This window comes from Ursus americanus, chromosome 2 (assembly GCF_024610735.1).
Source record: "Ursus americanus isolate L20-20 chromosome 2, mUrsAme1.1.p, whole genome shotgun sequence".
NCBI classification, from domain to species: Eukaryota; Metazoa; Chordata; class Mammalia; order Carnivora; family Ursidae; genus Ursus; species Ursus americanus.
Window position 1 is genome coordinate 30378960 of NC_142128.1, and position 25475 is coordinate 30404434.

The window sequence follows — 25475 nt, forward strand, 5'->3', positions numbered from 1 at the left end:
CCCATAGTTGAGTTCTTTGATAGGAAAATTTAAAAAACCAAACAAAAAAGCTTGCTGGATGCCTAAGTGTCTTTCTTTTTTTCAGTAATAAAAAATGCTCTGATTGTGTATTGGGGTGCTTCAGGAATAGACCTCAGTATTCTGAACTTCTGTGGCTTGAACAGCCAGAACACTGATTTCAAGGAGTCTAAAGAAAGCAGCAGGGCTGTGCCAGGGTCAGACAGGTGCTCTGCCCTGCAGGTGATGGCATAGCTTCAAGCTCTCCCCAGCTCTCCTAGATGTCCTCCAATACCTGTGCTCTGCCCTGGGTGTGACTCTGGACTTTGGCCAAATAGTTTAAGGCAAGTGGTGTTAAGCGTTCACTTTCATAATGTTTTGAGGGATGGGGGAGGCATAAATTTACAAAAGATTCCTCCCTCTGCAACTAAGCATTGTAAGTCTGAAATACCCATTATTCAGCCTTGGTGAATATTAAGATGAGACTGAAGACCACAAGCTTCTGTAGCAGAACTTGAAGAGGACCCAGATGCTTTTGAGAAGGCAGAGCTCCAAGTCAGCAAATTGCTCTTATTACATAGATAGGCAGGTGAAATAGTGATATGTGAGCTGTCATGTATTTCAGGTCAAATCTATTTATTTTGTACCGTGTCATCATAAAATAGAGATTCTATCTAAGATTTTACTAAGTAAACAAATAATGATGAAAGATTTATTTTAATGCCTCCAAGGACTATTGACTTTTTGAGACGATGACTATTTGTTGTAGGAAACTATATTCGTTAAAACATCTGCTGTAAAAAACTGTTCATAAATTCTGTTTGTTATAGAAGATTGATTTATGCACCAACCTTGGGGTGACGATCACCTCCCTGATCTGGTTCTGATTAATTTACGCAGTTTAAACAGCTCTGCAAACTGCCTCAGAAACAGGAATGTCGCTAAAAACATTCAGTGTAAAAAGGTTATTATTCAAGTAAAATAAATGAATAATGCTAACAATTAATTTTAAAACACAAATTGGACTCTCATTTTTTTTCATGACACCAGCCTTCAACTCTTGAAGACGTCCTGCTAATTTGGTATTTTTAGTGCCTGATCCCTCAGTATCTATTATTACTTTGTAGCAGAGTTCCCTGAAACTTGGCAGCTTGCAACAGCTATCTCACAGTTTCTGTGTGGATCTCAGTGCGCCTGTCAGGATCCTTCTGCTGCAGGGCCTCCCACAGTGTTCAGGCAGTATGTCAGCTGGGGCTGTGGTCTCATCTGATGGCCTGACTGAGGGGGAGTCCTTTTCCAAGTCTGTTCAGTGGTTGTTGGCAGGATTCCACTCCTTTTGGGTTGTTGCATGGAGGGTCTCCACTCTTCACGGGCTGTTGCCTTCATTCCTTATCATGTTGGCCTCTCCAGTAGGTGAGTCACAGCATGGCAGCCTTTTACCTCCGGAGGGAGGGCCCTGAGAGAGAAAGAGTGAGCGAGATGAAAGTCTTGGTCTTTTCTAGCCTAATCTCTCTCTCTCTCTTTAACCATTTTATTGAGGCATGATTTACATGGAAAAAGCTGTATATATTTTAAGTGTACAACCCCATAAGTTTGGGGATAAATAAACACCTGTGAAACCATCAGTGCCATCAAGGTCGTAAACATACCCATCTCTTCCCAAAGTTTCCTGCAACCCCTTTATTATTATTATGACTATGATTATGATTATGTGTTTGGTAAGAACACTTAACATAGATTCTACCTTCTTAGCAAATTTTAAGTATATAGTACAGTATTGTTAGCTGTGGACATTGTGCTGTACGGTAGGTCTCCAGAACTTATCTTGTAGATCTAAAACTCTGTACCCTCTGACCATCACATCTCCCATTTCCCCCTCCTCCCAGCCCCTGGAAACCACCATGCTACTCTCTGCTTCTATGAGTTTGACTATTTTAGAACCTACGTAGAAGTGAGATCAGATAGTATTTGTCTTTCTGTGGCTGGCTTCTGTCACATAGTGGAGTGCCCTGTAGGTCCATCCATGTTCTTTCAAATGGCAGGGTTTCCTTCTTTGTAAGACAGGACAATATTACATTGTACATATATACCACATTTCCATTCATCCATTGAGGTACATTAGATTGTTTCCATATCATGGTGTAGCCTAATGCCTGAAGGGACATCCTGTCACTGTATTCTGCTTGTGAGAATAAAGTCACTAGGTGCAGGCCACACTCAAGGGGAGGGGATTGCACAAGGACGTGAATATCACAATGCAGGGATCTTTGGGACCTTCTTGGAGTCTTTCTGCCATACAAAGTAAGAGCTCCATAAATACGAGTTGGAATCCGTCATCACGCTAGATCCCCGTGCTTAGCAATGAGATGTGTACTCCAGGATTTCATGTCCTCCTTCTTCAGACTGAGTTCAAGTTGGTTGTGATTTGATTAAGCAGCTAACGATCTGAGCTGTGGGTCCAGAATTGGTGGATTAACTTGCATGTACAATTTTTCTATAAAGTATGTGCAGGTAGTTCACACGCTTGCATTTTTAGGTTCTGAAAAAGGAATTGAGAAGGAAAGGGAGTTTTAAAGCCAGAAATCCACTCTAAGATGACAGTAAGCAAGGCATGGTGAGTGGGAGGGTGGTGACAAAATTTAAAAAAGTTAGACTGGCTCCTTGCCGGTGAGATCTCCTTGCCCCGGAGAGCAGGGGCCTCGTCTGTCTAGGTCCAGCCGTGCATCGTCAGCACCACATATGGGGCCTGGCAAAGAGTAGGCTCTCAGTAAATACTTATCGAATCAATGAATGAATTGAGCACACAGACGTGAAATGACTCCAAGGAGCTTTTTGGAAATCATAATATCTTCGTGACTTCCAAAGGAAATGCCACTTACTCAGTTAACATGCAAAATATACTAATTTGTTAAAAAGAAGAAAACAGTCTCACGATTGTGGGGTAGTGTTGTCCCTGCCACTGATGGCTGGTGGCCATTGGGCCAGTCATGTCCCCTCTCTGGGCCTCCGTTCTCTCTGTGGAGAAATGCAGGGGCCATAGATCGGGGATCTTCAGACTGCTCTGACCTCAGATCCCGCTCAGGCAGAGGAGGCTCTGTTTTTCAGCATTGGTCCACCATATAAGAATTTGTTGTCACCGGGGGGCGGGGGGGAGTCTGACACCCACAGGGCTTCCATGCCCACTCATGGCCATTCCAGCTCTGCAAAAGCAGTTACTGGTTGCAGTCGTTTTGGCTAATAAGGGTAGAGACCTGTGGACCCACAGAGCTTAGGGTCAGCGGAACCAATAGGAAGGGCAAGCCTAATAATTTTGGTGCATGTTATCTAGTGCCCGTTCCAAGAACATAAAGAATTCCCTCTCCCTCCCTTCCCCCTGCTTCCCCCCACCCCCTAGCCTCACACCTCGCTTAAGCCCACATCATGCAGCCTTTGAAATGTTAGCATCAAGTTTTTTTTTTTCTCGTTGACTAACTCATTTCAAGATTTCATTTCTGGCACTGCATTTCCTACCAGATAGCCAGGGCTTCCAAGCTCCAAGTTTTATAATTAAAATTCTGTCACATCCCCCGAAACAGTGCAAATGTGCCATTAAGCCTGGCATAAAAGATTTGAAAGCACTTCACCTAGTAATTTAAATATAATACTTCTGGCAGCTTTCAATTTCTGGTATTTTTAATTCTAATTAAAAAACTATTATTGAACATTAATATCCTCTATACAGCATTGCTGGTGTGCCTCCGCGCTCCATTTTGGCCGGCTAGTTTTAAACAAACAGCTTGGCTGCGTGGCTGTTGCGGCCCACGTGGTCTTTCCTGGCCTTTGGGAATCACCAGGTCCCAGGCATAATTAGATAAATCAAAATCCTCTAGACTATGACAGGAAAATGGTATGTTTGAACAGCAGCTTATTAAAATGACCTACTTAATTTAAGAAAAATATTGTATCCACTTGCACAATAACCTGGATGCTTTCCCTGACAGATTTTATAATATTTCTTTCCTCTCCTTTTTTTTCCCCTCGTTGTTTTTATAAGAAAAGGAAAGGGAATGGAAAGGCCCATTCTACTTCATCCAAGGCGCAGACCCACAGTTTGGACTAATGAAGGCCTGGTCCACTGGGGACAGTGACAGCGGTGGTGACGAGTGGGGCGAGGAGATCCGTCTAACTGAGCAAGCTGTTGAGGCCATCAACAAGTTGAAGCCCAAACCCAGGTTCTTTGTTCTTTGTGGGGACCTCATCCATGCCATGCCAGGTAAGACTTGCCCTGTTGATGTGACCTTCTCTTCTCCCAGTCATGACTGCATTTGGGCAGGAAAAAAAAAAAAAAAAGGATTTCTTTTAAAAGATGTCTTTATTCGGTAATGGCCCATTCCTTTTCTCCATGGTTGTTGGAGTATCCTTGAGCATCAGAAAATGCATGCTCATTTTATATTTAGAATTTGGCGAGATTAATCACAGTAATTAGGCAGAGCTACAGTTCTGATGATCTGAACTTACTCTGAAAAATGGAACAGACTCCCACGTGTCACCTTTATTTCCAGGGGACAAACTTGAACTGCTTCCATATACCATATCCATAAGTGTAATCTTCTCTTATTTTCTCTCTTCTTACACTTTAATTTCTCCTGTATTTGTGCTTTTTCATTTGCAAGTGACAGAAATCTGAGTTAAACTGAATTACATTTTTTAATGAAAGGTGCATGTTCCTTTATTGGACTGTAAAGTCCAGGGGCAAATCTGGGCTTCAGGTATGACTGGATCCAGAGGCTCAGAGGTTGTTATCAGGACTTGGTCCTTGCTCAGCCCTGCTTTCCTGTGGGTTGACTTCATTCTTATGTAGGCTCTCCCTCTAGGTAGTGGCTCCTGGGAGCTCCAGGTTTACATCCTTCTCACAGAAACCACAATAGAAAGAAAATGCCTTATTCTTGGTGGTCCGATCAAAGTCCCCAACCGACACCTGTCTGGCTCATGTGGCCCCTTGAAGCCAGGGTGTGGGGTCGTCTCCACTGCAGCAATGTGGTCTGAAGAGCAGGATGACTCCGCTCAAAACAAGAGAGATCAAATGTAAAAGTAACAGATGCCTTCTAGAACTCTCTTGCGTTTTTTTTTCCCTCCTCTGATACCTTCTTCCCCAGGCAAGAGTAAAGCCCAGGGAGCAAGTATAAGCAGGTGGGACTGTGCCTGCCCATCAGAGAGGTGGAGTAGACCCCCACGGCCACCCTTAATGGAACAGCGGCCTCTGCCTTTGGAGCAGCAGTGGGCCTGAAGACCATTGCAGAAAACACCATAGTGGCCATGCAGGTTTGCTTTGGCTAATACTATCCTGTAAACCTGGGCTCTGAATCCTGTGATTCCCAGTGCCTTTGGAAGCTGAGGCACTCTGTCGTTAAGAGGGGGCGCATTCACTCTTTCCCCTCAAGGTTCACTTGTCTGGCAGCCTACCTCTGCAGAGAAATCCCAAAATGAAGATGTAAGAATGGGAAAGGGGCTGCCCAGCATCGCTCTCCCCAAAGTCCAGTGAGTATAATGAGCAGGAGGAACCCTCAGACCTGCCCTCGTTCTCTGTTTCTATGTATTTAATGCAAAGTCACGAATGTGGACATGCCCATGTCATTCATTGGGAGAACCCGGGGTGGTCATCCCCAGAGAACCTGTCCTGCTGTTGGGCTTATACAAAAGCAGCAAGGTGGGGAGGAAGGAAAATAAGGCAGTGGACAGAGACCCAGCTCCACACCTGCCACTGATGTGCTGGGTAAACTTGGACAGGCTCCTTCCCTTCTCAGAGCCTCTGTTTCTGAGCCAAGAGCCCATTGATGCAGTTAGCATTTAAAACCTCAATGGCCTGGGGCTTCACAATGAAGGGTCAGACAGCTCTGTCTCTCTGTGCAGGTGGTGGACATCTCAGCAGCTTAGTAGAGAAGCACCTTCACAGGATGGTGCTGAGTTTCGTTTTGTAGAGAGGTAAAATCTTAGCTGCGTGTGAACTGGGCCATCCTTGGTGACCCTCAACCGAGGATTTCCTGGTGCTGATACTGTACATTGCTACAGTGACCACAAAATGCCCGGGTTTCTAAAGGAGTTGGAAATCACAGCAGGACTCGGAGTCTTGGTTTATCAGGTAAAGCCAAGGTAATATACTAGTTGACCAGGTTAATACTGCTTCCAAATGGTCTGATTTGCTGTTAGCTAGGTTCTTTGGAATCATTTGGCCTACTATGCACGGTAGCATCAGCTGGATCTCTCACTCTGGACCATCCAGTGAGCAAACTTCTGCTTTTATTGGACACTTGAAGGTCAGATTCCAGTTTTACCATTTTTTTGTCTAGTGGCTTCTTTTCTTTGAAAACAGAAATGTAGGGGCACCTGGGTGGCTCAGTCAGTTAAGCGTTTGCCTTCGGCTCAGGGCATGATCCTAGGGTCCTGGAATCGAGCCCCTCATCGGGCTCCTTGCTCAGCGGGGAGCCTGCTTCTCCCTCTTCTGCTCCCCCTGCTTGTGCACTCTCTCTTTCTGTCAAATAAATAGATAAAATCTTAAAAAAAAAAAAAAAAGAAAGCAGAAATGTTATAGGACTCACTAAAATTATATAACATGTTTTCGTAGATGTTTACCGACTCATTCTGAATTATGTTAATGTATTCAGTCATATTTCAAAATAAGATTTAAAATGAAAGCTCTCTATGTAATTTCATTGCTTCTTGAATAAAATATACTGAGCATAGTAAATTAAAAGATATGTTTTTTATGATCAGCTTTTTCCATTGGTCAGAAGACCTCGTAAATGTGAACCGGCAATCTTTTGAACACATAATTTTATATTCAGTGTGACCCGAGCAGAATTCACATCTGTTCTGAAGAGCTGGACTGTTTTGTGGGGTTGTAACTGAGCCAGTGGAAGGACTGTAACTATTTTGAATATTGTGGTCTGAGATTAAACAGAATGTTTTAAAGCTAGTTACCATTTTTTAATATGCAATTAGTGGCTTCCTCCTCATTTAGCTCATACGCAGGGGCAGACACTAGAAAAGTAATTATTTGCTTTGACTGCTTAGCACATTGTTAATTATCAGATGCATGTATTAATAGGCAAATAAAATCAGAAAGCATACTTTTAATTCTACCATAAATAATATCCTAGGCCAAGTAGTTTTAAGTTCAAACTGGAGAAAAAAGAACTTTATGAATAATGCTCTTTCTAGTGAAAGCCATAACGGCACTTTTCCGTTATACATATTCATCACAATATTTGTTCATCTGCAAATACTTACCGTGTGCCCACTGAGTGCCAGTTAAAGCCCTAGGTGCTGTGGGTGTGATGGTTGGAAGTAAAAGGGCGGCCCTTCCGTGGCGCTTAGAGTCTGGTAAGGGAAGTGCAAAACCAGGGGATGGTGAGGGGCCCTCCTGGTACCACGGCCTTCAGGGAAAGCCCGGGAAATGCAGGACCAAGTCTAGTTAGTTTTGAAACACGTGTTTTCATTCTGAGGATGTCTTTTTGGTTACCTTAGTTTTTTGTTTTTGTTTTTTTAATTTTATAAAGCTTCTCTATGGGATAAACCACATTATAAATAGCAAGTGGAGATTCGTACAAATATTGAGACCCTTGATTTTCAGTCCTTCACGCTGAAGCACAGGGTGGCTGTTCAGTCGCCCTGATGTGGAGCCATTGACCCACTGGTACTGTCCCCAGGAACCTTTTGAGTTTTCAGCAGGTCACGTGAGGACTTGACAGAGCAGAATGTGGCGATGCAGTTCGAGTACAAGAGTTCCTTTCAGGCCGTAGAATGGTTCATTATTAATGTGCATGTCTGGCCCGTTGATTAAAAATTGCCACAACCAAACAAAACAGAGAGTGCGGAACAAATTTTTCCCTGGATATAGAGGCTCCTTGAAGAGCTCTTTGTGTGTTGACCTCTTCTTAGGCAACTATTATGTGATTTCATTTCAGTTCATGATTCAGCCTCCGGAAGTCCTCCGTTACGTGAAGCGAGGCAAGCCCGAGTTAGCATTATTCCAGTGGATGGTGTATGAGTATCCCACAGCTGCTGTAACAAACTGCTATAAACCTCGTGGCTTAAGACAAACATAGATTTATTCTCCTACGGTCTTGGAGGTCAGAAGTCTGGAGTGGGTGTGCAGGGTTGCCTTCCTTCTAGAAGGTCCACCTCCTAGAGGCTGCCCACGTTTCTTAGGCCATGGCCTCTTCCTCCCATCTTCAAAGCCAAGAGCACAGCATCTTCTCTCTCCTCTGACCTTTGATTCATCTTCTCATATTCTCTCTATCAAACCTACCCTCCTGCTTCTTTCGTATGAACACCCTTGTGATTATTGGCCCCTGCAGATAATCCAGGGTAACCTCTCCATCTCAAGATCTCTAAACTTTATCACATCTGCAAATTCCCTTTTTACCACGTAAGAGAACACAGTCACAGATTCAGGGGACTGGGGTGAGGACATCTTTGGGGGCTGTTTTCAGCCTACCGGAGATGGCATGGGATGCAGTTCAGGGGGTGTATCTGCCAGGACCGGTGCAGCTAGCTCGCCTCCTCCCTGGAGACGTGAAAAGAGGGTGTCGTTGTCATTTCCCTTTTAACGGATGCTGGAAACTGGCTCAGAGCTGTTACGTACTTTTCCCGGGGTCAGTCAGCTGGTAAGTGGGGGAGTCAGGATCTAACTCGGGTCCAGCTGTTTTCAAATCTCACGTACTTCACACTGCAGCCTCCCGACTGAAAGGGTGGGCCCCCCAGAGCAGCCGTGGAGAGCCCGTTCGAAATGTAGAATTTCTGCAACACCCAGATGTGATGAGACAGAATCAGCATTTTAATGAGATCCCCAGATGAACTTGGGGATAGTCAAGTGTGAGAAGCTCTTGCTAGACAGAAATGTACCAGGCCCTGTGTTATTTGCATTAGGTACCGTTTTTGTGTGTACACTAGTCGTTTGTGGACATTCCCTTCACCTGTTAAGGATAATGGTGCTTAACAAGGGAACTGTTAATACTTTAGACTTACCATGCTCAGCTGTCAAAGGGAAGTGTTTTAGGCTTGTGGCTTTTATTTTGCTTTCTTTATTTTTTGTAAAGATTTTATATATTCATTAGAGAGAGAGAGCGTGCACGAGCAGCAGGGAGAGGCAGAGGGAGAAGCAGACTTCCTGCCAAGCTGGGAGCCCCATGTGGGGCTCAGTCCCAGGGCCTAGAGATTATGACCCAAGCCAAAGGTAGATGCTTAACCATCAGAGCCACCCAAGTGCCCCTTATTTTGCTTTCAAAACAACAGTTTGAACAAGTAAAGTGGAGTGACCTCTGTCATGCAGAGTCAAAACAGAACTTGTCCAGAATGTTCAAGAAAACAATCACACATGCGTGCTTTTAGGTGGAATGGTTGGGGAGAGCTAGAACTGGTTCTTTGATTTGGGTCAGGGCCATGTGCATAATCCCTCATCTGCTATTCCAAAATCCAAAAAACTCTGAAAGCTAAGTTTCTCTCGAGTTTGAAAACTAACTCAGTTGGCAGCAAAACTGACCTGAACTGACACAAGGCTATTTATAGTCTCCCTTTATTCCTACTTAGTGAGAATATTCATCTCTTTTGCCAGTGAAATCCTGCTGTGTTCCGTAATGGGATGTCGCCTGAGACCCAGCTCCGGGTGCCATTTAATATATGCTCCGAGCCCAGTACTGCTGTTTTCAAGTTTGAAAAACTCCAAGTTTCAAAGCAGATCTGGTCCCTCGGCTTTGGGATAAGAACATATGAATCTTTCAGTGTTAATAATTTTGGATTTATGGATGAAGGAGCCCTTCATCACTAGAAGCAGAAGACTTTTCCCTTCCTCTGATAGAACTTTCTCCTGAGGTAACATATGCATACCAGTGCACAGGAACCACATTTTACTTCCAAAGTTCGAAGGAGAGGATATATGTACGAAGGTGATGTTTGCTATAGATAAATGCAGAATAATCCACTTAGGTGGAAAAGTCTTAGCTTCAGGCAGAAAAGGGCTGGGCATCTGCAGATACGGCTGTCAAGGGCTGGAAAGTAAAGGAATCAGCGGCATGGTGGTTAGGAACTGGGAGATGCTATGGGAATGTGAAGTGGAATTACTAGTAAACAAGTTTGTGGCTCTTTGAAAAGACCCGATGAAACCTGAAACGTCCTATTTCATCTAGTTTGGTAGCCCTTTGCCTTAAATTAGGTATGAACGGCTGGGCCACGGTCCAGATAGGAGTAGCCATGGCCAAATGACCATTAAGATGCCTTCCCACTTGTTGATTTTTCGTTCTAGGATGAAGGGATAGAATTGGGAAGTGAAGCCATATCGAGCAAAGATGGAGTGCTTTGGTGCGCTGGGCTTCAGGCAAAGAATAAGCCACTTGTCCTTCCAGCGTTCACATAATCCAGGAGGGCTGGTGTTCGTTTTCCCCTAGCTGGGTAGGCACCAAACGCAGGAACGTAATTCTGGTACAAGACGGACTATGATAAGCAAAGCCTCAGAGGAATTGAAAAACAAAGCCAGGATTAAGGCTGTGGCAAAGAAAAGGCCTTATCTCATCCCTGCAACCTCTACAAGTTCACCTTCCTCTGAGCTTAATTCAAGTTCCTCCAGGGCAGTGGGGGGTGTGCTCGTACTGGTGCGTCTTTTCATCCGGTGCCCGACTCTGTTGGGCAGGGGAAAGGTGTGCCCTGAATGCAGGTCCGATGAATCACTCTGTGTTTCCCACGATGTGTAGCGAGTGGCCTGTGGAAGGGAGGCAACCAGCACACATTTCTGGATTCAGTGAACAACCAGTTCATTTATTTACTTACTGAGTGCTTGCTTGGTGCCTGGCCGTGTTCTGGGTGCTTGTGCTCCATCAGTGAATAAAACAGACAAAAGTCCTTGCTTGGCCTAGAAGAAAGAAACCTGGACACATGGAGCCGGGACATTGTCTTTTATGTGTCCGTGTGTGTCATTCTGATCTTTTGTAGTAGTCAAACCTCTGTAGATAGGGATTGATTTTATTATTATTTTATTAGATTTTTATTTTATTTTATTTTATTTTTTAAAAGATTTTATTTATTTATTTGACAGAGATAGAGACAGCCAGCGAGAGAGGGAACACAAGCAGGGGGAGTAGGAGAGGAAGAAGCAGGCTCATAGCGGAAGAGCCTGATGTGGGGCTCGATCCCAGAACGCCGGGATCACGCCCTGAGCCGAAGGCAGACGCTTAACCGCTGTGCCACCCAGGCGCCCCTATTTTATTAGATTTTTAAATTACATAAATAATATGTCAATATATCCCCTTTGTAAAGATTTAGAATCGACATCTAGAATAAACTGTGTGACCTCACCCAGGTCCTTCCCTTGGGGTCACCCCATATGTGAGCAGCCGTGTCTCATCAGTGTCATTATTCTGTGCACATTGTCCTGTGACTGACTTTTCCCCCTTCCATGTACCTGGACAGTCCTTTTATGTCGATACACAGAGGTTTACGCCAGGCTTTCAGTAAGTGCATTGCGTTCCGTGGATTAGATCTCAGCGGTGAACCCTCTCCCCTGGCATAACGAGGAGTGATCATCCCCTCGTGTCGGAGCTGATCTAAGCAATGCCGCTCTCAGACATTCTCGTGTACACTGGTCAGTTTTTCTTGAAGCCGATGGGTTGTCTGGGTTTGGGATCTGCTCTGGTCACTTTGTTGTGTGGTTCCCCGGGGCACATCTCTCAGGGATTGACCCACACTTCCATACTCTCCCTTTTGTGCCACCAGCGACTCAGTCCCTGTCGTACAAGTGAGGAGTGTCTGCACTGCCCACCACACCATAGCTACTCAGAAAGGTTCCATTGAACAGAAGCCCTCTTGTCCCTATCACAGTAGGATTTGTTGCTGGTTTTGTTTTTATTTTCTTTAAAAAAGCTCAGTTAGGGCGCCTGGGTGGGTCAGCGGTTGAACGTCCACCTTTGGCTCAGGTCATGATTCCAGGGTCCTGGGATCAAGCCCCACGTCGGGCTCCCTGCTTGGCAGGGAGTCTGCTTCTCCCTTTCTCTCTCCCTCTGTCTCTCCCCCTGCTCGTGCTTGCACTCAATCTCTCTCTCTCTCTTAAATAAATAAATAAATAAATAAATAAATAGCTCAGTTAATGTGAGTTCATTTCCTCACCTGTGTGATTCGTTAGCCTTGAGTTTTTTAAGTGCTTACTCCAGGCTCCAAGAAATGCCAAGATTTGAAGGCACTTTACCATACAGCTTAACCTGCAGAAGCATGAAAGGGGTGACGTACATGCTGGGAAGTGACGTGCCTGGGCTCAGATATCACCCGGCCCTGGGATGGGCAGGGCTGTGAGCCTCAGCTCCCGGCAGCTTGCGTGTGACTGAATGCTGAGCAGCGGTAACCCGCAGCAATCAGCCGGCCCCATGGCTCCTTAGATCCTCCACATCCATTAGAAGCCTGTTAAAGCTTCCAGGCAATCAGCAACAATACCTTCCTTCTGCCAAGGCTGATTGAAAGTGGTTTGAACTAATTTACCTAATATTACTAATTAGGGAGCTTGGAGCATTACTTGAAAAGTTGTTTCTGATTAGGTGTGTGATCAGAAGCAGCGTTGTTGGCAGCCGTGATCGTCCCCTCCGCCCCCGCCCCCAGCCCCCCAGCACTTGCCACATGGTGTCTTGGCAGAGGGACTGTGCTCGCTGCTGGCTGTGTCAGCGCTTTGTCCCCAGTCAGGGCATCTTAACCTGTTTTGTGCCTTGGACCCCTTTGGCAGGTTGGCCAACCACCTCTGGACCACCTCTCAGAATAATGTTTTTAAATGTATAAAATGAAATGCATACGATTTCAAAGGAAACCAAGCATATTGAAATATACTTATCAAAATATTTTTAAATTATTTGATAGGGTAAAATACATACTTCTTTGTTGATCTATTATACAGCACAGCCTAACAGCAGGGCTAATCACTACCGTAATTTCAAAGTGGTGCTGGGCTTAAACAGTATCGTGAGGGATCTGCAACAACTGTAATGGGATATGAAAAGTCCTTGTGGTTTCTGTTGGTGACACAGTCACAGGAGCCTTAATAATACCTCTGTGATTTTCCGCTTAATAGGAGGAAATGCTAAATAACAGAGGTGAGTGAGATTGTAGTGTTTCCCACGTGGGAGGTGCACAGGTCCCCATGGCCCCAGATGAAGAGCCCTTCTCCGTGCGCACGTATGGACGTACTCTCGCTTGCCCTTCGGAGCTGTCCCGTCCTAGTCAACATGTGGATATTATAATTGACCAAAGTATAAACTCTACAGTTATTTCGAGGCTGAAAGGCTTCTTAGTTGTGGTGAGGAAAATGTGGATGTTTGATTATTTAGGGAAAAGAAATGGCTGGAGCTGGGTATCAGAAGCTAGCGAGCAACTGCCTTTTGATTAAGGAAAAACAACAACAACAAAAAAACCCTTTCTGTATTCCTTCTCTCTGGTTTCCAGTGTTTGGATCAAAAACTGATCATTTTTTGGTTCATTTGTTCCATGAAGCGTTTGAGAGGGCTTAAAATAAACAGAAGCACACAATAAAAAATCAAAGTAAGAATGACCAATCAGGACCAAAGAAAATATAAGTTCATTTATGAAGTCAAGACCCAAGGGAGGGGCTGAAACAAATAGGCAGGTCTTAAGGGCCACTGTGCTTGATAAGATGGTAGATTAGCCAGAGAGAAAAAAAACAGTTGTCAAAGAAACAAAATCAAACCCATAGAGGAGTTTGAAAGAAAGTTTTTATGAGGATTTCTTTCTGGGGCACTAAGTAATATAATGTCTGACAGGGGGATGTCTGGAGTCCGGTTTCTTGCCCCAGGTGTGAAGTCGGTGAATACGCTTCATCTAGCCGCTGAGCCCTGGCAAACTGGGCAGAAGCCAGTGTATGCATGGATCCTTGGGGAGTGGAGTCGGGAGGTCTGTAGCTTTCATCAGATCCTTCCAGGGCTCCATGACTCAAGTGGAGGATAAGGAACTTAGGACCTCAGTGCAACTTCTCTAGACTTCCATCTGAGGACACTTTCCCTCGGGGTCAGCCGAGATCGTAGACGCCATCAGGCCAGGCACCTGTCCCGGTCTGCTCTCAAGCCCATTTCCACCCTCTGCCCCGTGCTGGGGGTTTTCCTGGGATGGCGGAGGGACGCTGCAGAAACATGCAGAATTCCCTGGCAAACTGATATCGTAGAAACAAAGCCAGTGTCTTTCTAGCTTGTGCCTAGCTGATTGGAATATTTATATCTTCCCTTTCATTGTTTTTTGCTCTAAACACTCATTTCCTGGAATTGGGACATTTCACCTCTTTGATGGGCCTATTTTCTGCAACTAAATGAAATACTAAAAAGGAACATGATCCCAAAAGAGTTCAATTATCAGGTAATTGGGCAACTGATTAGAATGTGAAATGAAAAAAATAATGAGAGACTGGAAACGTGGCACGTTTCAGTGCCAGACTGCTGAGGGGACCTATTTTGTAACCCTCAGAATTTAGAAACTCACCTGCATGTCTGGAATTCTAGATTGTTGAATATCTATATTCAGCTCTAGCTCCTGAATAGTTTATTGGAAAACCATGGTAAGTTCTTTTCAATATATATTATTTCGGTTGTATAAAAAATTTACTATTCCTTCCTTCCTTTATGTATTATTTGGACAAAATACTGCTGCCATAATCCATAAATATTCTTGTGAAGAAATTTTGTACTGATCTGTAAAGTAGCAACTCTAGAAATTCCACGTGGATAGTATACCTTACTTCTTTTTTTTTTTTTTTTTTGTCAAAAACACATTAAAGCACGTTCCATATCCTACCAACGCCGCCAATTATGTCAAACGTTTTATTAATTGCATCCTACGTTGGCTTAGAGTACATATTCAACAGTGAGTTGCGGTGAATGTCTGGGAACAGCCAGTGTAGTAAGCCGTAGCTGTTAGATGCAAAATTAAATGAATTTTGTCTAATCACATGTATAATTTAAAAAGCAGTGGAACCTGATTAAGCTTGATCTGTTGGCAGTGTGGTGCCGGATCACTACCTGAGTAATGCTTAGGCTTGCAAAGTTGTAGATCAATGAATTTGCATACCTCCATTAATTAGGAAAAGATAATGGAAAGGATTCGAGATGGAAAGGATTATAGCTCTGTAAATTCTCTGGCACTAGATGAAACTAAATGTTTTTAATTGAAGGAATAAATCATTTTCTTTAAGTCCCACTCAAGGCTCCTGTGCCACGGAGTCCCCAGTCCTGGTACATCCAGGGGGTCCCGAAGCAGCATCCTGCTGCTCCTCGGGTCTGTTCCGGCCTGGACTGTCGGCTGTCAAAGTCAGGTCATTCGACTGTAGTTCGTGGACCCATTTGTCCCATCAGTCACAGCGGAGGAGTATGGGGGCCTGTGTATGTACCCCGTGCAGCTCAGCAAGAAAGAGGCCCAGTGCCTGTCCTCGGGAGGCATCCAGGCTGGTCAAGGTGAGAGGCCACACAAAAGGAACCATTTGGGGGCCTTAGTGAGTGAAGCTGTTCCGTGAGGGAGGGCGGTGCGCAGCCCTGGGCTGACGCGCGGGGTCAGAGCAGCTTCCGCAAAATTGGAGGGGTCTGGGGTGGCACCACCATGCACCATGCACATGGTCCCAACAATCAGATCAAATCCAACAGTGTCAGAAGGTATACAGAAAAAAGCCTGCCTTCCTGCCCCACTACTTCTCCTCAGAGAAAACCAGTCATCAGTTTTTCATGAAAAATGATAGAACGTTGTCACGCTCTGTACGCTTGCACGTGTAGCATTTTGTGAAAAAGCAGAATGGGAGCCAAAAAGACCCAACACTTATTTCTGTCCTTTCTGGTGTCTTCCACAGCAGCACGTATAGGCACCCGTCGCTGTTGTTCACGCACGAGATAGAGTGCATGTCACCGGTCATCTGTCCCCAGCCAGTGGACATTTGGTCGTGTCCCCCGTTCTGTCACGACCAGTACTTAGGGCCCCTGCTCAAACCCGCACCTCTGTGCACGTGTGCTGCTGTGAGGAGTATGGCTATGAAGTCAGCTTGCTGAAACTCACGTCCCGGGTCCCCTGTCTCCCGGCCAGATAACCGTGGGCGAGTTACCTCTCTGTGCGGCTGAGTTTCCAGATAATCATGGTACTCCTCATAAAACTTTAAAAAGTGCTTAGACGGCTGTCTGGAATTTAATACCGTACAATAATCACAATTACTTCTACTAGTTGGGTTTTTTAAATGAGAGCTTTTTATTGAGATGTAACTCGCATACCATATAACTCACCCATTAAAAGTGGACAGTTCGGTGGTTTCATTATGTTCACAGAGTTGTGCAGCCATCGCCACCAGCCGTTTCAGAGCATTTCTGTCCCCGCCCCCCCACAAGAAGAAGCTTTGTACCCATGAGCGGTCATTTCCTGTTCCCTTCCAGCCCCTCCTCACCCCCAGCCCTGTGCAACCCACCAGCGCCCTTTGTGTCTCCACGGGTTTGGCTGTTCCGGACGTTTCCTGTGAATGGCGGCTTTCACTAAGCATCGTGCTTTCAGGGTTCCCTCACGTCATAGCAGGTGTCAGCGCTCCATTCCTTTTCACGTCCAGGTAATGTTCCACGGCATGGATCTACCACATTTTATTTATCTACTCTTTGTTGTTTGTCTGTGAGATAAGTTCCTAGAAGTAGGTTGTTGAATCAAATGGTAATACTAAGAAAAGTGGGAATTGGGCCTTTGTCCTAGTATGTGGTATAACTAGTCCATTTTGGTATTTTTTATCCTCTTACTAAATAATATTCCTAGTGGCCCAAAAGATCAAGTTTACTGTCGTCTGTGTCTGAGCCCCACCTCACCTCCCAAAAAAGTAAAAATAAAAGAGAGGGTGTTTGTAATGTGGAAATGAAAGTCCAGGGCACTCAACACAAGGGAGATGGTGGAGAGTGGCCCAGCTCCCTGACTCAGGTCCCCCCGTTTGCCATGTGGAATGGATGAGAATTGATCTGTTTATTGTAAGACTCTGACTCTTCTCCACAGTTTTCATTAAGGAAATTTTGGTCTGGAAATGAAACCCAAACTTTTAGAAACTAAATAGCAAGTTCGCTAAGTTGATTGAGTTGCTGGTATCTGTAGCTTTCTATTTTCTTTTTTCTTTTTTCTTTTTTCTTTTCTTTTCTCTTTTTTAAGTAGTCATTTCAAAAATGGTCTTTCCTGATTCATTCCATGTCATTAGGTAGACCAAAGTGACCACAGAAGTTGGGAAGTGCTCGTACTCAGGGTGGTGGGGAGCCACAAGGTGGCTGGGTTATTATGGGATCATGTGTTCTTATCCCCTCTTCCAGATGAGCAGACTGTCAGGTCTGACAGCTTTCCCAGCACCGCCCAGCTGCTATGGGATGCTGTGGCTGAGCCCAGGTCTCAAACTCAAGGGCAGGCTCCTTTTCCTGGACCCTTGCAGGACACAGACATCCTAGAGTCAGTCCTTCTATCTGCCGCCCTCCAATGGGCCAAGGCTGCATAAAAACTTGGGGAAAAGGGTGAAGGTGGGTGGGGGACAAGTGTTCCCGACTTGAGTTTGATAACAGCCACGCCTACGTGCTTTTTTGGATCGAAACCTGCAAAATACAAAACCATCTGTCTCTACGTCCATATAAGCGCGAGGCCCTGCAGGTGTTTGCAGGCAGAAACTCGTGTGGTCTAGTTGCCTCTTAGGCCGTCCTGCCAGCCCTGGGCTACATCAATGTTACCAGCTTTAGGTTAATAGGATGATACTGTCATGGGAGTTGCTTTTCTTTGTTTAATAGACCAGGGCAGCAGTACTCAAAGATGTCACATTTTAAAATTTCACTTATCGGTAAATTAAAAATGGTCCCCAGAGTCCATAACCCAGGGACCTCCAAACCCTTGGCACATGCTGTGGGAGATTTGCAGCAATTCTGAACAGAAGACAGCTTGCTTATTCCCAGTGACCAGGCCTGCTGACAGCCCGCTCCGGGACGACTGGGCCCCCAGCAGCAGAAAAAAAATCAACCATATCATTAGAGCAGCCCCTAGACTCACCAAAGATGAATGTGACCATCTTCTTCAAAATCTTAGCATCACCACATTAAACTCTCTGTTCTGAGACATGTAAAGGTTTTTCTACCTGTGAAGGGCAAACTTAACAATCCGTTATTTAGAAAAGACAGAACCAGATGCTTTCAGTGGGTGTTTAGGCTTGGCCTCCCAGTACCTTTGAGGGACGTAGAAACAACCTGCTGGGATTGAAGCCAGATGCCCAGAAGCCCTGATGCTCTTTCCAGCTTCCCATGCAGCTAGGACTCAGGCATGTGACCCGGTTTCAACCACTCAGACTCCCCTCAAGTGGATTTTGAACCTTCAGCCATAGGCACAGAAGAGGCAGGATCTGTCCTGGTGAGGGGTTGGCAGCCACACCCACTTCCCAGGAGCAACAGTGGTCAGGGCCCTAATGTGACTAGCATCCAGCATGGCCGTCGGCAGTGTCACCGGGCAGGCCGGGGTTGAGGGTGCACCCAGGCCAGTGTTTCTCCCTGGAAGCATTTTGCATGTGATTTGAGGTGCTGCTTCTACTGTCTTAGCCTTGAAACCCAGGTCTCCAGCTTTCTTTGATTCGTAGCGACCTGATACCCTTTAGTAAATTGCTTCTCTGCTTAAACTAGCCAGAATCACTTGTTTGTATCAAAGAGCTTGACCAATGGAAGCTTGCACATCACTTCTTTTCTGTGCTTCCCAATGACTCACCCGTCCCCAGGCCAGTTTCACTCTGTGCTTCTCCCCGGGTATCTGCCTAGTTGTTCCACTCACACCTCACCTTCATCATGGGAAAACCAGACTTGCTGTCCTTAGAGCTTCCTTTCCTTGTGGTGATATCTCATTGTTCCTTCAGTCATAAGGATGTGAGCTTGGATTCATTCTTGAACCATCTTTCCTCCCCACCCAACTCCTACCCAGTGTGGCCCATTCTTCCTATAACCTCGACTCACCTCTGTCTTATTAGCCCCAGATGCTTATGCCAGGACTTTTGCAGCTGCCTGATTGAACTCCCTAGAACAGTGTGGCCCCTCATCACATTGTCCCTTCCACTGGCCACCTGGTCTCGTCGTCTACCTCCACCATGTCATGGACTTAGCCCATCACCCGTGTGCTGTACTTACTACACATGGCCTGCGTTCTGCACTCCTCCGTGCATGCCATCCTGCAGTGTGACTTTGCAGCTCTTCCCCTTGGGAGATGGAGTGTGTTTCTTGTGTTCCTTTCACCTCTGGTTGCAGAGGGGCTGTCTGATACAGTGATTAAGAGCACAGGCCACAGCATCCATCTTCCCTGCCTGGGTACCAGCCCCAGCTGTATCCTGTCATGGCCGTGTGACCTTGGGCCTCCTCTAGAAAATGAAGCTAATAATGGTACCTACTTTCAGAGGCTTGTTATGGGGACGAGGCAGGATAAAGAACCTAAAAGGGCTGGCACGAAATATGCATTGAATAAATGGTGGCTGAGCCATCCTCCTCCTCCGTCCTCTTCCATCTTATTACCATTGTCGTTGTCCTTGCCCTCGTCATCATCAGCACGTCTTCCTTTGCAGTTCTGCTCCACTTCTGGTCTTCTCGAAGACTTCTCCAGAAGTACCAGTTTCTAGTGATTCCTTCTACTTCTAAACCCAGTCAGTCTGTTTCAGTAACGCGGTGCCGAGCTGAGCCTGTCATCCGCTGCGTTTGTCCGACACACATGGTCTAGTAGGAGTCTGGATTTTGGAGTCAGAGGAACATGACTAACTAACCCTGTGACTTTGGTCTAGTTACTTGACATCTGTAAGCCTCAGACTTTGGATGACTGTGGAAAATGATAAAAATGGAAAGAAAGCAATAGCTGTGTCAGGACTGGCTGAGGTAATGACTGGGGAACATTTCGCACAATCTCTGGCACCTTGTGAGACCTCAGTCAGTGTCCCACCTGCTACGGCACAGCTGCTTGTATTCCCTCCTAGCTCGGGAACCTCTCGCGGATAGGTTCCCTGCTAGTGATCCATTTGCATCTCGGCACCTACCACAGTATTGGACACGTAGTAGGTGTTCAAAGCATATGCGGTTTTTGGAGAGACAGACCTTAGTTTAAAACCGAGTCGCTTGGGAGCTGTTCGTGGGCAAGTTCCTAGACCTCGCTGAGCATCTGCTTCCTTATCTGGAAGCTGAGGGTGGTGACTTCTATGTTCTTGGGTTGTCTGGAGGATTAAATAAGATCGTAAGTTACAGGGCCTGCGATGGACCTTGGTGGTGGCAGTGATGGAGTGATGTCCTTGCTGGTTTTCCTTTATCCTCACTTGACACCACGCTGGACCGAAGTGACGAGATCCTGCTCTGCCTTTCATTGCCAGATATTGTGCTCTTAGAGCAACCCTAGCGTTCTACCAAATTTATTTGGAAACACGGTATTTTCAGCCCAATGCTCTGACACACCATCATTTCCTAGAACTGTACAGCGTTTTAATCTGGTATCATTTGAGAGCATGCTGGAAATACCTTTTATGCTAGGTTGCCATTAGGATTGGTTTGGTAGATCACCTGGAAGGAATGAAGCCCGTCATGGGTGCAAACTGTTACCTACTCACCGTACCTCTGCTTCTAAGACCCTGTGTGGAATATCAATGCCTAGGGTCTGAGGCTCTGTCTATAAAGTACCAAATGATCAAAGGGAGACCGGTCAAGGCATTCAGTTTTGTGGGTTTTATTTGCAGGCGTGTTAAGGCCTTTCTGTTCAGTTCGGGTAGGCACCCCCTTTAGGCGCACTGTGTCGCATGGGGCTCACATCTGCGGTAGTGTTCGTAGCTAGACTTTGGAGTTCTGTGTTACTCCAGATTAGGGCGGCCGCCCAGCCTGCTTTGCCAGGGACTGTCCTGGTTACAGCACTAACAAGGCTCACATCCTGGAAACTCCTTAGTTATGGGCAAACCAAGATGGTGGGTCCCCCTCAACGTGCTGCAATACAGTCTTCCTGTACCCAGGTTGTCGTTTGTGAAGATAGATACTTTTCAGGGCATTGTAACTACAAATGATCAAAGTGAAATGTGGGAAATTGTTGATCCACGCATTTCATGGAAATGCTCACCAGTCCGTAGGAAGAAACAACCCATCGGGAACGTATTTTGGGAGAGCGTTGTAGTCAAGGGCTACAGCTTTGGTCTCGGGGGTTCAAGTTGTACCCTGACTTGGCTAAGCAGCCTTGAATTGCTTGCTTTTGTCTGATTTGTTATTTGCTGCCTGGCTTTCCTGGTGTCGCTGAGGAGAATCACTCACTTGCGAAATACGTACATGCCTGCGGCTCCTTAGCCTGGAGCAGTTTGCACGGGGCTGCCGCGTGCGGTGCCACTGTGTCGCGTATCATCCCCCTCGCTTGCGGTCTCTGCCCTTGGGACTTCCCGTCTGGGGGCTCCTGTTTAAAACCACCGCTGTCTGTGTCCACAGATTGTCGGTATGGACGGCATGCTCTCCCAGTCGCCCGTCCCGTGGACGTAGCATCGTACCTATTTCAGAGACTCTGCAGCTGAACCAGCTTCTGCTTTGAGGCCCCTGCAGAGCCTGCAGTGCAGTGTGAATATGTCACTTAACCAGGATTTTATGTCACACTGCCCCAAACATACCTCCCAAATTTACTGAATGTGTCGAGCTATTTTCATATGAGGAGGCAACAGAGAATGAATTAATAGCATTATACGGATATGAGCCTTCCCGAAGGTACTGATACCTATCTCAAGAATGATCTAACATCCGAGCTAGTAGACACAGAGAGAGAGAGACTGAAATGCTTGCGAAAGGGTCACCCTGAGGGAAGTTCAGTGGTTAGCCCACGAGGGTCGCTGTGACAGTCCTAGAAAGGATGCCATTCCTTTGCCTGGAGACCCCCCTCAGAGACATTTGTCCCCGTTCTTTGCTGCCTCCCACCTGAGAGAGAGAAAACGGTCACTTGCCCTGCACTTTCCCAGGCACAGGACTTTTATCGTGAGTCTGACCCTCCCCCACTTTTCCTGCTGTATGTTAACATTTTCTCTAATTTGGTCCACTGTAAGGTCCAAGAAAAGCTGGTCTTCTTCTCCCTGTTGGCCTCTTCCTCCCAGCAGTAGAGAAGGTCCTGTGCAAATTAGATTTTTATAAATAGACTGTGTGCGGCAGAGGGTCTCGGAGGTCTCTACAGTTTCTCCTTTGGTAGGGCGCGGAATCCACGGGTACGTGCGCTCATCCCCTCCGTTTGTTTCATCAGATGCCTGTGGATCAGACTGAGAAATTGTGTGCCCCCCCACCCCCCCGCCGCAGTGTATCGAGAACAGTGGCTGTTAGTGTGTGGGGCCGTTTTCTCAGGAGGAGGAGCGGATCCAAAACCAGCAAGCAGCTGCTTGTAAAGGTGGCCTTGAACGACGAGGGCTGCCTCTGGTTTGGGTTTGGCTTGAAAACATCCTGTCAAAATGATCGAGGACAGAGCCAGTTTTAAAACCCATCTTTATTGGTTCATTTGTCCTCCTCCAGACACTGTGTAACCTCACGTGGGTGGGTTGGGAGGCCACGGAGCACCTGGGTGTGGCTCTTTGTTACCGATGCACTTTGCAGACCAGATGCTCTCTGTCTTTACCTGACAAACCTGCCACCCAAGGAAATAGAAGGTTGGAGCCGGGCTGACAGGCAGCCGGGGAGGAAGCGGGAAAGGACCCCAGGGAGGTTGCACGCATTGTAGGGAAGTGAGCCTGATGAACTTCTCAGTAACCCAGAGCCTCATTCATGGCCATCTTGGTTCATCCTTGCCCAGCCTCTAGACAGCCCACATGGGAGGAACGACTACAGTTCCTCTTTTCCTGGGTCAGTCACCAAATACGGTTGGATCTCCAGAAGGTTAGACTCTGCAGGAGTAACCACCAGTGGGTGGGCAGCTCCCACTGGGAGTGTGGTCCAGGGAAAAGGAACTTCTTGTGAAAAATAGGAAGTGTGTTCAAATCAGCCTGTACAGTGGGGGAGGGGCTTCTGGAGGAAAGGGGGGATTTATGAGGATCTTGAAGAAAGGTGATTCTCTTGTGATTCTTCTTAAGGAAGAAAAAAAAGTGTATGTCAGGGGTGGGGGGCAGGAGGATTTCAGTGAATGGGAGGGCAGGAGTCCCCTGAGAGATGAGGAGGGGGGAGACGTGTGGGCACAGAGCCGGGAAAGGCAGCAGTCACTGACCTCTGCCTTTCCTGGGTCCCCATGGCCTTTTCTGCTTCATTTCCACCGTGTCTGAAGACCAGCTTTCTCAATTTGGGCACGCATACGGGATGATGCCCGCCCTGCCTTCATGTCGTCTCATAGCTCCTCTCCTCAGATGCACAGATATCAAAGGGTCCAATTTCCAGTGCCCAGAAGAGAGCGTGGGATTGGCTCAGGTGGAATCGGCTGTCTCCCGATACCAGCCAGCCATTGCCAGGGGCCGGGGTCACACTGTACAAACATGGCTGCTGGTGCTCGTCCCTCTCCGTGTATTGGGGGGGGGGGGAGGTGGGGCAGGAATCTTCTAGATAGATCTCCCCTGGAGGGGAGAACAGGGTGTTTTGGATGCAAGCAACAGAACCCAGTGGCCGATTTAAGGGGAAAAAAAGGATTAATTGGAAAGATTAGAGGTGGTTCAAGGATTGAAGTGAGAAGCTGAAAACCAGGCATCTGGAGAAGAGAGAGCCCGGACCCACCCTGGGGGCTTGAGAAGCAGAGCTTAATGCGAGATCTTTCCACAGCACTGCTGTCCGCGTGCATCTGCTGCTGCCATGCTTCATCCTCCCGCCGCTCCGCTCGAGCATCAGTGCAGGGAGGGGGCGTGTGAGTGGCCCAGTTGATGTACACACCCACGCCTCTGCCAGGACACATCGCCCTGAATGACCGTCCCAGCGGAGTCTGTGAACAGCTGGCAGAGGTAGTTCTGCACATCACAATGTGGTGCAGTTGTCAGAAAAAGGAGAGACTGAACGCGGGGCGGGTAGCATCGACAGATCCCACCCCAAAGACGCAGGGGCAAGACAGCCCTGAGGTTAGTCGGGGGACATGCGAAGACCCGCGTGGCTGGGTCAGAAGGGAGGGGCAGGGGGAGAAGGTGCGTGAAGGTCGTGTCTGCCCTTCCCAGGCAGTGACACACCTCTACGTCCTGAAACCAGTTTCCCACCACCCAGAGTGAAGGCGGGGAGTCCAGCAGCTCAGGGAAGACGCTGGGAAGCCATGGCTCTGTCCTGGCTGGTGCTCCCACTTCTACTCCCCCCGCCTCCCGAGCTCCCCCTGTGCCAAGCACCCGCGCTCCCATGGCTGCCGGCCCGGGGCCGTTGTGCACACATGGGCTGGGGAGCAGCAGTCCTTCTGGTCTGACTCAGTGGATCGGTGGTAAGCAGAGGCATCGAGGGGGGAAAACCCTGAACAAAACGGAAATAAAAGCTGTCCTACAGAGGTAGATTTCAGTAGGTAATTCTCACCAGATCCAACTGTTTTCCTTTGTTGGATTCTTAACTCTAGTGGAGTTTTTGAAAGTGCTGCATTTGTGACGTGTGTATGAGTCTGCTCAGGCCGCTGTAGCAGATTGCCGCAGACTGGACAGCTTTAACAGCACGCATGGGTTTGTCACGGGAAGTCCGAGGTCAAGGTGCCGGCAGATCTGGTGTCTGGTGAGAGGCTCTTCCTGGTGTGCAGACGGCCGCCTTCTCACTGTGTGCTCACACGGAGGAGAGCAGAGAAAGGAAGCAAGCTCGCTTGGAAGTCTGAAGGGCAAGAGAGGTTGACGCTGATATTGCCACACGGGCAGAATAAGATAGATAGATAGATAGATAGATAGATAGATAGATAGATAGATAGATAAATTTTTCTTACTGTTACGTTCACTCTCTATTTATTTATTTATTACCTACCAGCATAGCCCTTGAGTAACCAATTTTCAGAATTTAATAAATTTGATCTACTTGAAACTGACAAAGTTGATTTATTCCCACCCATGCGAAGACCGCTGTGGTTGACCAGAAGGCGGTTAGGGAGAGTTAAGCGAGGGCTGCCAGGATTGAACAAAGCTTCGCTTTGTGTGTGGTAGAGTAATAGGTAACGTGAGAGTCTCTCAGCCAACACGGCAGCCCCTTCACACCCAAGCAGCGAGTGGTTCAGGTGCGCATCTGTGTTATAAACGAACATCAGCTAGGCCTTTTAAGACCTACAGGGTGCTTCTAACCCCAAATCCAGGTCTGCCCCGCGACCTTCTTCTAGTAGGGTTTTCTTAAAGAGAGAGCCTTTTCATAATAGCACTTTACCTCTGCTCTGCTGTTGCCTCTGATTTCATGAACCAGAACCAGTTTATTAGGAGAAAGCTTTATCTTCAGGGCAGAGCTGCGGAGCGGGGAGCGCTCGGACCTTGGACTCTGGCACTACTGTCCACAGGCTTGGGGACTCTCGGAAGCCCCCTCTTTGTTCTGATTCAGTGTTCTTTGTTGGGTTGCCTCAGAACACAT

At 46.9% G+C, this 25475-nt stretch overlaps 1 protein-coding gene across 5 annotated transcripts in view; it reads left to right on the forward strand.

The window, feature by feature from the left end:
- CPPED1 (calcineurin like phosphoesterase domain containing 1) overlaps nt 1-25475 on the forward strand; it is a 201860-nt gene that overhangs the window by 15086 nt on the left and 161299 nt on the right. For 4 of the 5 annotated variants that reach the window (XM_045777909.2, XM_045777908.2, XM_087870393.1 and 1 more), the window contains exon 2: nt 4031-4249. In XM_045777909.2, the coding sequence (XP_045633865.1) occupies nt 4031-4249 (219 nt within the window). The remainder of the gene's footprint in view (nt 1-4030; nt 4250-25475) is intronic. The other variant, XM_045777911.2, reaches the window with a different exon arrangement.